Here is a 19,364-nt window from a genome sequence, read left to right on the forward strand (position 1 = left end):
GTTACTGGAGGAATCCTGTTAGTGATTGCCATTGTTGTTGTAGCTTTTGTCATAAAAAGGCGGACACTAAAGCCCAAAATGGAAGGTAAGAGTCTTTAGAGGCTGTCAGATTGTAAAGTATATATACAATTAGAATGATTGAACCATTACAGTTGTCTGCGATCAAATTTTCTTTTCCCTTGACATGCTCAATATTGATATTGCATTATTGCAACATCAAACTCTTTCACAATAATCATTGATATTTACTTTTCATTTTCTTGATGAAAGTAAAGGGGATGTCATCGCTGAATACAATAGTCGAAGAAGGAGCAGAATTAAAATGTTTCAAAGGGTTGAAAGCCAAAATTAATGCCAAACACTCCCTGATAGTGGAATAATATCTCTGGACCTTACTTAATGTTTTTTTAAAGAATATTACACTTGATGATCCAAACCATTTTTATCTTCCTGAATTAATATGCCACCAACCCCTTCATTGACAGACATTTTAAATGGCTGATTGAAATTGGGAGCTGAAATAACTATTGCACTTTTAAGTATCGCCTTTAATTTATCGTATGCCTCCTAACATTGTTTAGCCCAATAACATTTGGTCTTCTTACTGAAGAAATTGGTCAGGGACTCAGCAGTTAGGGAAAGATATGAGAAAAATTTCTGATAATATTCAGCCATACCCAAAAATCACACAAGTTTCTTTTTACTGATAAACACAGCGAATTGAGGGATAGCTTTGACCTTAGCTTCTACAGACTTAATTAACTTCACCACGTCCCACAATATGTCCTAAAAATGTGACACATGCTTGGAAAAATTCGCTTTTACTTAAATTAACTGTCAAATTTGCCTCATTCAAACGAACACAGAATTTCCAGGTGATCTTTCCAGTGCACATACAGAAAGAATTATCTGGTTTCAGCACAAGAATACATGGCAAACTCCAGTTACCTTAACATGGTTCCATAAAGTCGTTCTACAACAAATATTAAACTTACTTTTTCAAACATTCATACTGTTTTATAGGTTTATAATGTACAATTGCAGCGTCATGATAATTTTGTTTGTTCGAGTTGGAATGCCTGGAAACAAGTGCTTATGTTCACATATTAACAGCTTTAACTCATTCTTTTCTTGTGGCTGTAAAAATGTAAGTTTAGTGTTCAGATCCTTTAATATATCAGAAATTTGAAGACTGGTTGAACCAGAGCTGTTAACATCCATATGTAAATCACCATTTAAAGTTTCACTGTGTGGGACAGGAGCAACTAAATTTACTGAATGATGTACAGAGCTATCTCAATCAACATACTCCTGTTGAGAGATGTTTCTGTATCCATCACCCAGAAGTGTCAATGATATAGGTTAAACTGTATAGAGATAATAACAACTTGCCTGGAGAGGATTTTGAATAATGGGCAAGAGAGCTAGAACCTTATCACTAGGTTGAACAGTTCTTTACTTTGTCATACCTTATTTTCATTTGTGACTGGGTAGTCTGAAGATTATTTCTTGCCATTTCAGAAGCTTTTGATTGTTTGTATTTTATATCAGAGCTTTAATCAAGCAAATTCATTTATGACTCTTTGGTTAAAAGATTTTATTTATAATAATAATAATGACCTTATTTAAAGAGGGTAACATAATTAGCTAAGAACTAATTTACCTTGAGGCCTTCATAAAAATTAAATTATTTATTTTAGCTGCACCTCTGAAGCCACTGGATATATTGGGTTTGGAAGAAGGAAATAGAGTGGGCATTTCTAATCTAAACTGGAATACTATTCCAGAGCAGAGTTCCAGAGTATTGGAAACTCTTTTTGAATAACTCCGTATTTGGTTTGGGAATTTAATACTGTTTTGGTAGACATGTATCACAGGTGGGGAGAATTACCAGGTAGCCTATACTGGAATAGTGATTGTAAATATTCAGGAGCACTATTATGGGATATCCTGTACATTAATTTGGCTTTTCTCAAACAGATTCGCTCTTTACTAGGTAATATTTTAACTTACCAGCTAAATTTTCCTTTGCTTTCTTTCTGGATTGATATTAGCCCTAATGCTCTTTTTTGAAGATGTGCCAGCTTTGCTATGTTTTTATCATTTGAATTACCCCATACTTTATTACAGTAGTAGTAGTAGACAGGTATGATCTAACAGATCTCTAGTTTAATTACAGAAAACAAGAGGAGATTGGTGAGTATTACTCTTTCCTTAATTTATTTGATCATAATCCAGTTTTTTGACAGGTATTTCTTTAATTTCAGTATACACATTAGGTAGATTAGTTCATAAGTGTGATTTGTTACCACGGATAGTTTATGAGGGCGTTAATAAATCATACTAATAATAAGCAAATGTTCTTCCAAATATCATGTAACACCAGTATTCTTGTATTCATGTATTTTGTCTCAACATATCATGTGACACCAGTATGCTTATATTTATATATTTTGACTCAAAATATTATTTAACACCCATTATTCTTATATTCGTATACAGTGTGACCCAGCTTTGACACAGTGGCTGGAATCCATATAACCCAACCTTGTTATATACTGATCGATCCGTGTTATAATCAACCAAGTCCGTTAGCTGAAAATTATACATTTACCTAAAATATGGCTGGGGAGTGGTAATAATAGCAGGCACAGAAATATTTGCTTTTGAATAAATGAAGACTAACTAATCAGAAGAACACTTATATATTGACAACTTGCATTTGTGTAGTGCAATCCATAATCCATTAAGTACTGTACATATATATATAAGAAATAAATGAATTCATGTATTGATCACAAGTTATAAAATTAATGTATGATGCATGTCCCATTAGAAAACACAAATAACACGTATCAAAATATCAGTAGTCGTCATTTTGATCTGTAGTCCTCATTTTGATCTATATTTGATTGTCACTTAACAATTCACTGCAACTGTCACATGTAGCATGTGGCTATATCTGTTTATAGGTTCATGTACTTAAATTGGTCAATCATCTTGCCGAGGCTACCCAGGGAATGAGGCTATTCATAGGGAAATGAAAACTAAACAAATTAAAATGTTTAACAAACATCTTTGCAAGATGCTTCATCTTCAGTTAAGTTGATGGACAGATATCTAAAGTTTCTAAAGATTGGAAATTTAATTTGCATTTATATCCACAATTGGAAGCGACCAAAAGCATAGCTACACAATAAACATGTTCCAGTCACTGCGGAAAATGCAACAATCCATCAGATTACATTCCTTTTATTTAAAGTTGGTGCTGATTTCCTTTGATGAAAGTTTTGTATTGTTGTTATTGATGATTGCAGTTGGCTTTCATTAATGAAGGGTGCATGTGTTATTGAAGTTACCGCTAAAGGACAGCTTTGGAGGACCAAACAGATGTTCATTTCTTATTGCGGCAGCAACATCAAATAACTGTAGGGCATTGATTAAGACTGAAGATAGTGCCTCGTCCGGTTGATCTCAGCTACCAGAAATGTCCACCCATAAAAAAAATATTTAAAAAAATGCAGGGATCTCATAGCATACAGTACTCAGGCCAGATGTCGAATAAGTGGATTATGATATAACAATGCACTGTTAAGATAGTTTGTCAGTATGAACAAAGAATTTGTTTATCTAACAATAAATAAATTCCAGTGCATTTTATATCAAATTTGCAGTTTCCTTTCTTGGTGCTTCTGAATTTCATTACTCGAAACCCAAGGTTGTATATATAAGTTTAAATGACCAACAATGTTGAAAAAAATACCCAAACTCAGCAGATGCTATATTTTGTTGCCAGTAAGGAAAATAAATTGCAATATGCAACATTGGCGAAGCCAGCATTGTCACTGAATAAACTTCTTACAATTAATTTCTCATACTTTTAAGAAGAAAGACATTTTCCGTGTATGAGTAAAATGCATGTATGTGAAATTGTACAAGCCATGCCACGATCATTTGTATTAGAATTCATGCACGATCTCTTCCCATAAATGATTTTATAAAAAATTTAAACCTTACTTTTTGTATTTTTAAGAAAGAAAACAAACAAAAAATTTGTATGAGAAAAATACATGTATATGAAATTTAAAAAATGGTCACCATGGCAGTTACATTGAAAAATGTGTTATTGCATCACCTTTAGAATGGATGGTCATGTTCAAACTTGGTTTCATCAACTGATTTATGATGCTGTCTTTGTTGGTCCTAAATAAAAATGGTACTGATCTTCCAATTTGAAAATCTTGTTATTGCTTAAAAAGGTTTAGATATAGTTTGATCACTCAGCACTTAATTCCATGAAATTCTGTTAAGCCATGTGAGTTTTAGTCCCTTTAAGAACACTGGAATAATGAGCTTCAAAACTTCCTCATTTTCCATTATTGTAGTTGACCAATTTTAAAATGTAATAGCTTTTTAATAATAAAACTAATGATAATAATAACAATAATAATGACTTCATTTAAAGAGGGTGACACAATTTGCTGAAAAACTAATCTACCTTGAGACCCTCCTACAAAGGAACTTATTTATACACAAATGAACACACACACACACACACACACACACAAACACACCAATGCATATTAACATTTACATATATAGACAAAATATATTTACTTTTGATCTGCATTCTGTATGCAGATATGAGTGCAGATATATACATTGTGCAAATTATGTTGATAATGACTTGTTTTGCTTGACATCTCATTATTTATATAGCCATATTAACTATTGTAACAGATAGTGATGAGTGTGATGATAAAATAAGGAAGACTGTTATCAGATTGACAGAGTTTGTTACCTCTCTTAAGGCTCTGATTTTGTTAAGACTTGGAATAACTCACTAAGGACTTCTGTTAATTTGACAATCTTGCATTGGATTGGATGAGCTTGCAACCAATATAGAGGTCATACTTCAGATCCAAATTTGATCAGTTTTGGCATACATGCTCTTGGACGTACAGGTTACTGCATTTATATAGGAAAATACGACCTTGAGAGTGAGGTATTAGTCCGAGAAAAATGAGTTCATATTTTTCCCATACAAATGCAATAACCTTTTTATTATATACTCATTTCATTGCCCAACATAAGGCTAAAAAGTAAAGGAATGCATTACAAGAAACAAAATAATTCAATGTATGCTGTCTTTCAAATTAAATACACAATTATAGATTCATCAGTACACAGCAACACTATTAGTGCACACATAGCACTGCCCAGCGACCTTTAAACTTCAGCACATTCTCATTTTGGCATTATAAAATTGAAATTTAGAGTCATATTTTGAATGAATGCACATTGAAAAAACTTTTCAGTTGGTCTGGAATGGATGGATTTTGTTTTTCTGTTGATCCAACTCAATTCTGCTTTTTGCTTGTGATGGACTGGATTTATTGGGTCAATTCAGTGCAGTAAGGAGAATGTGATTTTACCTGAAAATGTAGTCAAAATTAGAGTTCAATTTCGGTGCTTATTGGGTTTTCCATGATATGGGTCGTGTCTTTCAGATTTGCTGAACTAAGAAAGTACATTTTAAGGAAATTCAGGATACATAAATGTAAGTATATTTATTACCATTCTTATTACCAGCTACAGAAGACATCTGTTAATTCCCTGTCACTTGTATTCTCCCTGTTGGATGTACCCCAGCTGTGACCTGTATCATACAGTGAAAGTCTACTTTTGCTAGCCTAACATTGTCTCAAAATAAATAAATGGGAAAAATTGGCAAAGCAGCTGTTGTGTGACAGTCCATATTGTCAGCCAAAGTAATACTTTTTGCATTGTCTTGGTTTATTGGCTCTGAGGCTCTTAGTTTCCTATCAAAACCTTTAGTTGCATTTGTTTCTAAAATTTAGTGTTCTGACTTGCAAATTGGTACGTCACTGATAGATATGTGATTGCTCTTGGCCTGAGTATGCTTTTTTATGCTATTTCTACAGACCCTAGAGAGTACTGGTCATAGTCTGAACCATTCCTAACTTACTGTTTTAATGATTATAATGGTATTTTCAGTTGCCGCATCTCTCACATTTGTTGTTGACCTTGCAAATGTCATGGTCATTCATTTGTTTGTTTGAAAGTTTCATTTATGACTCATTAAACTCATCCACATTGTTAACTTTATCTACTTTGAAATGGTTCATTCACAAACAAATCTGATGAACCAAACCCTAAAACGTCTGCTACATGAGTGCACGTGGTTTGTTTACAAAGTAGTTAATAATATACTATGCTATTTTTAGGCACACATTTCATGCAATTCGAAAATGTGTATTATCAAAAACTACTGAATGATTCTGACAATGTAAAGTTAGCTGGGAAACAAATGAGCATATAACAAAGTTGTCATAATGAACAAGAAACATTTATAATAACGAGGTGATTTTATATCTTGATGAATGAGATTCTGACCATGAAAGCCAGATTTTCATCACAGTTCAATTATAGGCTATATTAATGAGATACCTGGCATCGTATTGGCTGATATTGTTGTTTAAGGTCTAGAGACTGCAGTCCACGTGGAATTCAATAAAACAAGGTAAAGGAATTAGTATCATCAAGATATGGATTACTTTGAGTAAGAGACTCTGCATAGTAATTATGTCTTCATCTTTGAAATGCATTATCTATAAAGTATTAACATGATATGAAGTTTCCAGGATAGTTTCCTAGGTTTTGATCTTACTGTAACACCCTTTATTATATGCTCATTGATGGTGATATAAATACAATGTTTAATAATGAACGACTTGAATGAGCAATTAATTATAATTAATATGTGCGTGTATAAGATCCAAATATTCGATCAATTAACATACAAGGCATGGACTTATTAATGAAAATACGAATAAATGGCTTTACACAGTACAAGAACAAGGGGGGAATAATTCACAATGATTTCGCAATGAAAGAATGATGTGTTTTACTCAAATAGTAAACAAATGTAGTATTTTACTTATATAGTAAAATGTATTCTCTCAAATAATAAAATTATGACAAAGGGACAAATGTACAAAATACCTTTGTAGTCCCGAAAATACACTGGGTATTACAAACCCCAAAGATTAGCCGATGGCTAAAAGATTACATGTATGGAGTTATACACTCTGTCACCAGCACACTCAGCTACCAGTCACACTGGCCAATCAAGCCGTCAGTATTCCAGGTTGGTCAATCAAGCAGTCAGTGCCCACAATCTTGGTCAGCAGCACCCAATCACCTTGACCAGCAACACTGTTTATTCAGCTCTATGGCTGCAATGGTTCAGCTTCACAGCTGCTATGGTCAACTTCTAGGGTTGACTGCGATCACTTTGATAACTGATCGCTCTGGTCACTCTGGTCAGCTGAAAATACATCTAACACCATGTACTATGCATGACATGGGCATATATGATAAAATGTAATGATGTTATGTATGGTAAGTTATACAGGTTACATTATTGGCACAATAATTACAAAACAACAAACAGGTTCAGAAGTAAACCTAACAGTGACCGAGAAGAATCCTACCGTACTAAATGTTTCTTAAAAAATGCAGCTTTATATTGCTAATATAAATCTCTTGCTATGGCTAATATAAATCCCTTGCTATGGCTAATATAAATCCCTTCCTATGTCACAAACAAGAATAGAAAATATTTGCCTTATACTATGTAAACCAAAGCTACAATGCAGACGTACAAAAATGAATGTGGTAGTACAATAGTTATAACTCATACACAAGAAATTAATAATTCACATACCTCTACAGCTGAAGATGTGCAAGTAGACCACTCACAGACAAGACATTCCATGTTGTGAAGATTTAATCTTATGGTGAGGCATTTATACACAGACAAAGTTGTCATACATTGTCTGTGCACTGGAAGCATTTGGTTTTTCCCATTGAAAACACTTCGCACATGCAGATTAGAATGAACCGAACTCACTATTTTGAAATATTGTACAGTATACATAAATCACCGTCTGATTTCATTGTACACAAAAATATGAAGCCCGAGTAGATGTATTTAATAAATAAAAGGACTTACACAATTCTGTGATACTTACAATATTACATATGCCTTCTTATTGATAGGACCAGCTGCCAAGTTATGTGAGCCAGGTGAGAAATGCCAAGTCCGCTTCTGCATCTTGTTTCAAATCCCAGTGATATTTCGTTAGTTGCCCTACAAGCTAACCTATACATAAATCATTAATTTTTATGAAGTTACCTTCTCCAGTTGTATGCTAACCTTTTTCTGTTGTGTTTGTTTCTTTCTCTTTTAACATACTTAACAAGAATACTTATTAGAATAAAATATGAATGAATTGGAACAAAGGTTATGTTTTAGATGATGTAGTGTTTCTTTGAGTAGTGCAAAATAATCAGAAATGCAGTTTGATCCGTATATCTGGATGCAAAGACATATTCAAAATGTCAAGACAATTAAACAATTGAGTTCAAGAAACTTTTAGTACATTGTAAATCCTGTAGAAAGACATGCAAAGATTACAGGAAGACATACAAAGATTGCAAGAAGACATACAAGGATTACAAGAAGACCTACAAGGATTACAAGAAGACATACAAGGATTACAAGAAGACATACAAAGATTACATGAAGACATACAAAGATTACATAAAGACATACAAAGATTACAAGACATACAAAGATTTCATGAAGACATACAAAGATTACAAGAACACATACAAAGATTACAAGAAGACATAAAAAGATTTCATGAAGACATACAAAGATTACATGAAGACATACAAAGATCACAAGAAGACATACAAAGATTTCATGAAGACATACAAAGATGACATGAAGACATACAAAGATTACAAGAAGACATACAAAGATTTCAAGAAGACATACAACGATTACAAGAAAAGATACACATGAATATACATGAATAATGGCTACAACTATGAAATAAATGTATGTCTTCCTGTAATCTTTGCATGTCTTTCTACAGGATTTACAATGTATTAAAAGTTCCTTGTGTAAATGGAATGGTTCAGAAATCTACAGGATATTGCAACTTTCTATAAATATTACATTAGCATCATTAAGAAATAATAAATCTGACATAATATTAACTTATTTTTGTCAATGATATATACATTTTATTGAAACAGAAAGGTGTTAGTAAAACAAATAAATAGTTGTTTTTTTCTCCATTTCAATTGTATGATCCTAAACAGCAATATTCCATATGCACTTTCTTTGTCAGGTTTTTCAGCATAATACCAAGATTTCTGTTGTGATATCTATTTCAACAAATGTGGTTAAAATTTAAGCTTCAACAATGAAGCAAGTAGAACATTATCAAGAATTTTTTCAAAATTTTACTCTTCTATATTATAAGTTGGCCTTTTAAAATTTAAACGTTTATTAGTGATCAAATTAGCAATCAATGCAGGATAGTTGCAAATCTAAACTAAATGACAACACCCTAAGTAATTAATTTCAGCTTATGTTATGTAGTATTCTTTCAGTTCAGTTTGTAAATTGTCCATGTTATTAACTGGAATAAAATTGCCAATCAATCAAAATGTTATAGTGTAACTTACAACATCAAATGTTGCTTTGGAAATTTTAACAACCCCATAATTTGACATCAGTACAACTGGACAAGTTCAGTGTTTATTTCTTGACAAATGTGCCCCAGCAACCGAGTGCAGAGTATCAATTCTGAAGTTTTCTTCGTGGTATAGTATTGTTATGGACCAGCCTTGATAAGTCAAATGAGAACGCCTTAAGGCTGAGAGGATTTGGCATTCCATCAGCCTCACTGTTTATAAACACATCTCACAAACATAGTTCATCAAGCAAAGTACTAAAATCATTGAAATTTCCAGCTGCAAAAGGACTTCGATATTACAAACATGATCTTGTCGAAGAATAAATGTACACCATTTCCAACGACCTTCTATCTGGTCGATCTTCTGGACCTGTTTGCAAATGTCTTCTATGACAAAGTTCAATCCAAGAAAGATAAGCTTGACAACCCAATTTCAGTTGATGATACAGATTATAAATGGCTACCTTTAACATCATATGAACATGTCTCAATGGAATTGGTATATTCAATTGTGACAAAGAGTGCCCCAAAATCATGTGAACTTGATTCATCCTGACATCACTGCTGTTTGAGTGCTCAGTCAATATTGCCTTCACTAACCAATATTATCAATACTTCTCTCACATCCTTGGAATTTCAATGATTTTCCAAACGGCCATTTTAAAGCCTTATTGAAGAAACCAACACTTGAGCCAAATAATTTAAAGAGGATTTGGATTCATGTAAAAATAATCTTACAAAAATTATATCCCAACCAGTAGCATGCTAATGGGGAGAGGAGGGGCAGACCTGGCAGTTCTCCCATGCACCAGAGGTCTTGGGGCACCAAAATTATGGGTGCCAGCGGTTTTGGGGCACCAAAACCCCTTTGTTCCATCATCCTCACCTTGGGCAACATTTACCCTTAGTATGCCACTCATCCCAACTTGTATCTTTTTTTAATTCAAATTCTTTTTAATAATGTCCAGTCTGCCTATTGCCCTCACCATAGTATTGAAACTGCCCTTCTGAGAATAGTTAAGGACCTCTCTACTTAGAATAGTGGAAATATTACAGTCCTCGCCCTCCTGCAGCATTTGACACAACAGAGTGTTATATATGATTTCACCATCTTCGGCATGTATTTGGTATTTAAGATACAGCCTTACCATGGTTAAAGTCCTATGTAGTCGACATGACACAAATTGTTTTTGTCAATAGAAAACATTCCAGTCCAGCTGATCTATGTTTTGGTATTCCACAAGGCTCTATTCTCAGCCCATTAATCTTCATTCTATACAGTCAACCACTCCCAAATGTCATAGATCAACATCTGGTGTCTCACCAATTGTACGCTCATGACACTCAACTATACAAATCTAGCTGAAATTGAGGCTGCTATCCAAGGTATAGCAAGATGAATTTCTGATGTGAAGTCATGGATGACATGTAACAAGATGCAAGTGAATGATGATAAAACTGAAGCCACCCTGACCACATCAAAGGCTTTCTCATTCACATCCTTTACCTCAAACAATAAGTGTCAGCTATGCCAACATTAAATTTACAGTCAGTAAAAACCTAGGCATCACATTCGACAGTACACTCACATCACATCAACATGAAATGAACATATATATGCAAGGCTGCATATCTGGAGCTGAGATCTATCAACACCATTCACAATTTTTTTCAAGATAGTCAGAAATGACCTATCCATCCAATTTATTTTTCCTTTCTGTGTGCAAAAAGATCCCCAGTGCATGTAGAAAAATAATTTAATTTGTGTAGCAGCAAACGAAATAGCTCTGACCATACTTGTTGTCCACAGAAGATATATGTTCATATTCCACATTGTAGTTTTTATTTAAGAGTTTAACGTTGTTTTTTCTGAGTTCATCGTGGTATAAACTGTCAGTTGCCGACTCACACGGCGAATAAAGCCCGAAGGGCATTATGTAAGCTGTGTGAGTCGGCAACTGACAGTTTATACCACGATGAACTCAGAAAAAATAACGTTAAACTCTTATAATTGAAATTTTAATTATTTGTTATGTTATTTTGTTTGCATCATTAAAAAACAGAAATCTTAATTGACCGTAGTAATACATGTTTGTGGTTTTTCTGTTACGTAGCTATATGTAGCACTTTGGATGTCCAGCTTGATTGCAATAAGGTCATCATAATACCAGTCTTTCAACCAATGGAAGCCAATTTTTTTTTCAATTATATTTTGTTTGTTAGAATGTTTTTTTTTTCTTTAATGGTTGCTTCATGTCTGCCTTAACTGGTGGTGTTTATCTTATATTGTACATGTGACTCTATAGAAGTGGAAAAGTAGTTCTCCTTACAGTTCATACAGAAATGAACACAATTCGTTTTGATCACGTGGTAACATTCTGACCAATAGAAATGTTACTTTCCTGTACCAGCTAATGGCATTGCAATTATTTATTGTTGAGATAAATTTCTCTATTTTCAAATTCTTGTCTTGTATGTATTTAGGCCCTTGGCAGCAAAGACCCTGAATACATCAATGCTGCCTTCAGAAGTGATATCAACACCACAGAATATGAAGCTCTTCAATCAGGTCAAACAGGGTCAAGTCAGTATGAAGCACTTAATGGTAATGTTTACTTATCTAATTATTACATTAATATGACTGTGGAGTGTTATATTTAACTTAGTGTCTCTGATTATTACATTAATATGACTGTGGAGTGTTATATTTAACTTAGTGTCTCTGATTATTACATTAATACGACTGTGGAGTGTTATATTTAACTTAGTGTCTATGATTATTACGTTAATAAGACTGTGTAGTGTTATATTTAACTTAGTGTCTCTGATTATTACATTAATATGATTGTGGAGTGTTATAGTTAACTTAGTGTCTCTGATTATTACATTAATACGACTGTGGAGTGTTATATTTAACTTAGTGTCTATGATTATTACGTTAATAAGACTGTGTAGTATTATATTTAACTTAGTGTCTCTGATTATTACATTAATATGACTGTGGAGTGTTATATTTAACTTAGTGTCTATGATTATTACGTTAATAAGACTGTGTAGTGTTATATTTAACTTAGTGTCTCTGATTATTACATTAATATGATTGTGGAGTGTTATAGTTAACTTAGTGTCTCTGATTATTACATTAACACGACTGTGGAGTGTTATATTTAACTTAGTGTCTATGATTATTACGTTAATAAGACTGTGTAGTATTATATTTAACTCAGTGTCTCTGATTATTACATTAATATGACTGTGGAGTGTTATATTTAACTTAGCGTCTCTGATTATTACATTAATAGGACTGTGGAGTGTTATAGTTAACTAAGTGTCTCTGATTATTACATTAATAGGACTGTGGAGTGTTATATTTAACTTAGTGTCTATGATTATTACGTTAATAAGACTGTGTAGTATTATATTTGACTTAGTGTCTCTGATTATTACATTAATATGACTGTGTAGTGTTATATTTAACTTAGTGTCTCTGATTATTACATTAATATGATTGTGGAGTGTTATAGTTAACTTAGTGTCTCTGATTATTACATTAATATGACTGTGGAGTGTTATATTTAACTTAGTGTCTATGATTATTACGTTAATAAGACTGTGTAGTATTATATTTAACTTAGTGTCTCTGATTATTACATTGATAAGACTGTGGAGTGTTATATTTAACTTAGTGTCTATGATTATTACATTAATAAGACTGTGGAGTGTTATATTTACCATAGTGTCTATGATTGTTACATTAATAGGACTGTATAATGCAATATTCAGCTTAATATCTTCACTCTCATAGTTTTTTTCTAAGAATATTTCCATGATATAATAAGGATATTTGCTTTTATTTTTGTACCTCATCAGAAATCACTTAATATTTCCAAATAATGATTAACATATCTCTTATACTCAAGCATATTTACTTTTAATTATCAAAGTAATGGATTATTAGTTCAAATTATTAGATGTAGCAGAATGGATGTGTCCATAGAAAACATTGGCCAAGTGTTATATTTAATTTAGTTTCTCTGATTATTACATTAATAGGACTGTAAAATGCAGTATTTAGCTTGATATCTTCATTCTCATAGTTTTGGGGTTTTTTTCTAAGAATATTTCCATGATATAATAAGGATATTTGCTTTTATTTTTGTACCTATTCAAAGTTAATATTTCTAACTAATGATTATCATATCTCTTATACTCAAGCATATTTACTTTTAATTATCAAAGTAATGGATTATTAGTTCAAATTATCGGATATGGTAGAATGTATGTGTCCATAGGAAACACTGGCCAATCATAAAATATTTAATATCAATAAGAAAATATGAGAATGCATCATTACTTTGTTTATTCCAGTCTGAGTAATGTTATTCCTAAGCCCCCAAACTAATACTGTTAAAACTCCAATAAAATTAAAGCATCTACATTCTTGCACATTATTTTTTCAGATCCAAAATCAAAATTAAACCAATCTGCTGATATCAGGTGACTAGTTGCATATCTATCTATCTATCTATCTATCTATCTATCTATCTATCTATCTATCACAAATCTCGGTTCTTATATCACTGATTGTTATGGTTTGTTACACATTAAAAAACAGGCATCCATTTTCCCATCCATTCATACATGTTTGAGAAAGTGCTGTTGAAGAGACTTACTTAACTTAGTGAATGAAAAACATTTTCTCATCTGTTAAAACAGAGACTTTGAGACAAATGTTGTAGCATTTCCTGATACAGGCATGCGAGTGCATTGGTTTTGTTAAAGCTATAAACCAAGTTCTTGTGAAATACCAACTTGGACACTTTTCCCTCTTATATATGGTTAAGACTATAGGTCTTAAACTACTGTATGTAACAGAAAGAAGTCAGGCCAATAAGTTTAGTAAAATAAATAAATAATGTATTCCCCATGAATACAAAGTTAACATTCAAAAGATGCTTACAGTATTGTGAATTAAATTCCAAATAATCCTGAATGTCCCATCACAATTCCAAAAGTCATGAATGTCCTGATGTATGTTCTGAATTATTTCCAATAGTTTTGAACGTCCTGATGTACCACATTGATACGATCCAATACGTATTTGAATAACTTCACAAATATTCCAACGTTGTTTTATAAGGTATAATTGACTGAAAATTATTTATTTCTAGCATAAATAAAAAAGAGATAAATAGCTGTGATCATTTGTTCAGATTTTATTTATTTATTTCAGATATTCATTGGAATTACAAAATCACTAGACATTTGAATTTAGTACCTGTTTTGGAATTAATGTGAATTACTAGTTAAAAATATTTTGGATTATATCATTGTGATACATAAAGACTATTGGCACATCAGCAGAATAGATTAAACTTCATTTGGATTACCACTTGAATTCATTTGGAATACTCAATACTCATGGACTTGTAATAGAACTTTAAGAACTATGTAGGATTTTCGTCACCGTACTGTAAGTTATTTGTAATTTTTCAATTTCTACATTAAGGAAATAAACTGTATTTTAAATAAAACAAAATTGTCTGCATTTCACACTTTTCTATTACTTAATTTAAGACCATAGGGTCATAACAGATTGTATAGATCAAAACTGGAATTGAAACTTGAACATTTACATCATGCAAGTGTCAGAAAAAGCTTAACTGATAAGACTTGGTTTTTGCAAACATTGCTTATTTAACAATGTATTCAATTTCCTGTGAGAATGAGTATATTTGTCAATTTTGTAAAATATTATTTGTGAACAGAGTTAAGACTATGCTTCTATTTTGCCTAAACTTAATCAGCCAACACAATGAAATTAGTTTATACAGAATAATTGCAATATCACTAATACTGAGATTTTTTGTGTTTTCAGGAATTCTTCTGATCCAAGACAGTCATCTGGTGAAATGTTGTATGACAAACTTCAACCATATGATACTAATCAGGGTCATACATACAGCTCTCTTAGTTCACCAAGACTTGATGAGGGTAAGATTGTATTAATTAATTTAATTGTGTTCAGTAATTATACCAAGGACATACAGCTCTGTTAGTTCACCAAGACTTGATGAGGGTAAGATTGTATTAATTCTTGTAGACATTGTACCAAGAACATACATACAGCTCTCTGAGGTTAATGAGATTTGATTAGGGAAAAACTGAATAATCATCTGAATTATGTTTGACAATTATATCAAGTCAATATCCACATTTCATAAAAATTTGTTCTCTGATTTATATTTAACAGTTATATCAAGTCCACATGCACAATTTTCTCAGTTCATACAAATTTGTTCTCTGAATTATATTTAACAGTTATATCAAGTCCATATGCACAGTTTTCTCAGTTCATAGAATTTTGTTCTCTGAATTATATTTAACAGTTATATCATGTCAACATGCACAATTTTCTCAGTTCATACAAATTTGTTCTCTGAATTATATTTAACAGTTATATCAAGTCAACATGCACAGTTTTCTCAGTTCATATAATTTTGTTCTCTGAATTATATTTAACAGTTATATCATGTCAACATGCACAATTTTTGCAGTTCATACAAATTTGTTCTCTGAATTATATTTAACAGTTATATCAAGTCAACATGCACAGTTTTCTCAGTTCATACAAATTTGTTCTCTGATTTAGGTTTGACAGTTATTTCAAGTTCACATGCACAGTTATGCTTGTTCTTAGAAATTTGTTCTCTGAATAATTTTACATAAATTAAAAGGTGATGAGGAATATCTTTCAATATCTTTCTTTTAGTTTTAATTAAACTTTTATTAAAATCCCAAACATGATAGCAAACGTGAATCAAAGTTTAAACAAAGGGATTAATTTATGGTTATTATTGGAAGACAAAAATCAAGATTATATTAATTAACCACACCATATGATTGGTTGAACTGCAAAGTACATCATAGTTCAATAATAAAAGTATTTCACATCCCCACTGCTTGCAAACTTAATTCTGTGAAAAAATTATACTGTACATCTTGAGTAAATAAGTTTTGTTCTCTAACATAGATTGATAAATATAACACCAAAAGAGTAATTGACTGTAAAATGAATAAGTAAAACACCTTTAAAGATGAACATGCAGTCCTCATGATGGATAAGTAAAACATCATAATATAATAATGGCCTGAAAGATGGATTAGTAAAACATAATAGCTTACTGGCCTGAAAGATGGACAAGTAAAACATCATGATAGAATAATGGACTGCAAGATGGATAATTAAAACATAATAACAGAATAATGGCCTGAAAGAGTGTTACTTGCCATAATAGATTAACGGACTGAAAGATGTATAAGTAAAACATAATTATATAATAATGGCCTGAAAGATGGATAAGTAAAACATCATATGAGATTAATGGCCTGAAAGATGTATAAGTAAAACATAACAGATAAACAGGCTAAGAGAGCCTAGGAAAATCAGCAGGATAGCAACTGAATAATCAGATATTGGTTATACCATATTCAGAAATGTTATTATATGAAATTACCCTTTTTATCCTTGTCTAGTTTGCACATTGTCAGACAATCAACAGAGGTGTCACTGACTAAACTTGTTATTAGATCAACTGACAAAGGGCTATACTGCTACAGTTAGCTGGTCAAAATAAATAGAAAAAGGTAACTTAATCCTTGGAACAAACAACAGTGCAGTAAATTTCAAAGATTGGGCTTTTAGAAAAGATATTTGTTTGTTATTCTATTGACTTAAAAAAATAATATTATTTAAAAAATGTTGGGGTTGTCAGGGTTAATTGGTATGCTTATATAAGGCAATGATAAGTATCCATTCTGGTTTTGCTGATTGAGAGAGTAATATTCACAAAGTCAAAGTCTAAGCATAATAATGATAAAACTGTAACCCTTAGCATATATTTAATGACAAGTGATTTGCTGTACCGTACCTTGAACCAGTGTGTTGATGGAGATAGGTGCCCTTTTGGGACACTCTGTAATGAGTTTCTCAAAGTCATGGTCAACAGTGGTCACTTTGTGGGCATAGAACTGTAGTGTTCATCACATGACTGTTACTTGCCAGCCCCTAGGTAGTACAGTGTGTATGGATTATTCATGAAAATGTTAGTGACATGCCACTATTTGTAATCATGACACAGACACTTTGATTGTTAATTATGGTCAACTAATAGAGAATAGTGATGGAGTCATCTGTGTTGATGAAGTGAAGAAATTGGGTGATTTTCAAGTACATCGTGTACAACATTTATTAAGGACTTTCAGTTGCTCAATTGCCAGCAAATGAAAGGACAATATCAAAATATTACTCATTTGATACAGATTGCACAGGTACATCTGGTGTCAAACATAGAGTGTCAGTGCAGATTTCCATGCCAGATATTGCTCTTGCCAAATTGATAAATGTAAAGTGAATGATTTTACCGTATTGCAAATGTGGCAACATCATATTTGGTGATATTAATAATGTGTAAATAAATTTTGTTAAAGAAACAAAATGATTCAGGGCAAATCTGAAGACAGTCATATTTATAAACTTAAGATTTGTACCTATCACCTGATCAGAACTCTGGAGGGGTCAAAACAGTTTTAGTTTTTGATGTTTATACTGTCACAAACAGAATATTCAAGTGTGTCTATGAAGTCTTTCAAAATGTCTACTTGAATCAGAATAAAATGAAAAGATCTCATATATATATATATATATATATATATATATATATATATATATAATGCCCATGAAGTTTAGCAACAATTACATTAATTATGAAAGTTTATATAAAGATTATATTAAAGAACAATGAATGCCACACAGTCTTCATATAATACTGGGAAAAAGTTTATAGCCTGACCTTTAAATGTGTTTTCTGTATAACTGTTGATTAATCATTCCTTGGTTTATAATGTGTCAGATTTTCCAGTCTATGATGTATTATGATCCGCACATAAGTTGCTACATTTTTGTGTATATCATTATTTTTGTTAATGGGTTTCTTTCTTTCAGGTGAAAACAAATTTTATGAAAATACAGTGATGTCAACAAAATACATCCCTGAGTAGTGCCAAGATCGAGTCAGCTTTCTAGCAGGAAGCCACATACACTTGCAAAGATATGTTTCTATTTATGCATGTGCACAGTGAGAGAGAGATACAGGGATTTTAAACTTCTTCCTGAATTCATTGTTGATTTGACTGAGAATCCATGAAGTCCATATTGTAATTGTTTTATTAATTTTTTCATATTATTTATATGGAGAATAGTTACCTGAATTTCATTGAAGTACTGCTGGTTTCATTTACCAATCTATATTTCACCAACACACTGCAGAAGTTATTTTTTATTCTTCAATTTATGATGTGAACACAATATCATAAATGTAGTAGATTAAACAGCCTTAAATGCTTCTTAAAAGAATATTAGAAAAATATATTGCAGCCAAATTGGACAGAAGAGAAAGTTTCATGACCATTTGGGAACAGTGGAAACCAATATTTCATTCAAACAGTGGGAACTAATACTTCATTCAAACAGTGGGAACCAATACTTCATTCAAACAGTAGGAACCAATACTTCATTCAAACAGTGGGAACCAATACATTATTCAAACAGTGGTAATCAATACATTATTCAAACAGTGGTAACCAATACTTCATTCAAAAAGTGGAAGCCAATACTTCATTTAAACAGTGGGAACCAATACTTTATTCAAACAGTGGGAACCAGTACTTTATTCAAACAGTGGGAACCAATACTTCATTTAAACAGTGGGAACCAGTACTTTATTC

The 19,364-nt window shown here is 32.0% G+C and overlaps 2 protein-coding genes across 2 annotated transcripts in view; both read left to right on the top strand.

The window, feature by feature from the left end:
* LOC149773287 (uncharacterized) overlaps positions 1-70 on the top strand; it is a 178,426-nt gene extending 178,356 nt beyond the window's left edge. The window contains exon 9 of the mRNA XM_089946468.1: positions 60-70. Within this exon, the coding sequence (XP_089802594.1) occupies positions 60-70 (11 nt within the window). The remainder of the gene's footprint in view (positions 1-59) is intronic.
* LOC149773288 (uncharacterized) lies at positions 2-19,085 on the top strand. Its single transcript, XM_089946511.1, has 6 exons — positions 2-85; positions 2,180-2,196; positions 12,063-12,183; positions 14,039-14,075; positions 15,457-15,572; positions 18,583-19,085. The coding sequence occupies exons 1-6, from the start codon at positions 79-81 to the stop codon at positions 18,636-18,638; spliced, it is 354 nt and encodes a 117-aa protein (XP_089802637.1). The 5' UTR covers positions 2-78; the 3' UTR covers positions 18,639-19,085.
* Positions 19,086-19,364: the final 279 nt, after the last annotated feature.

Source organism: Sinohyriopsis cumingii, unplaced genomic scaffold, assembly GCF_028554795.1.
Source record: "Sinohyriopsis cumingii isolate HCF-2022 unplaced genomic scaffold, ASM2855479v2 utg000695l, whole genome shotgun sequence".
In the NCBI taxonomy this organism is placed as follows: Eukaryota; Metazoa; Mollusca; class Bivalvia; order Unionida; family Unionidae; genus Sinohyriopsis; species Sinohyriopsis cumingii.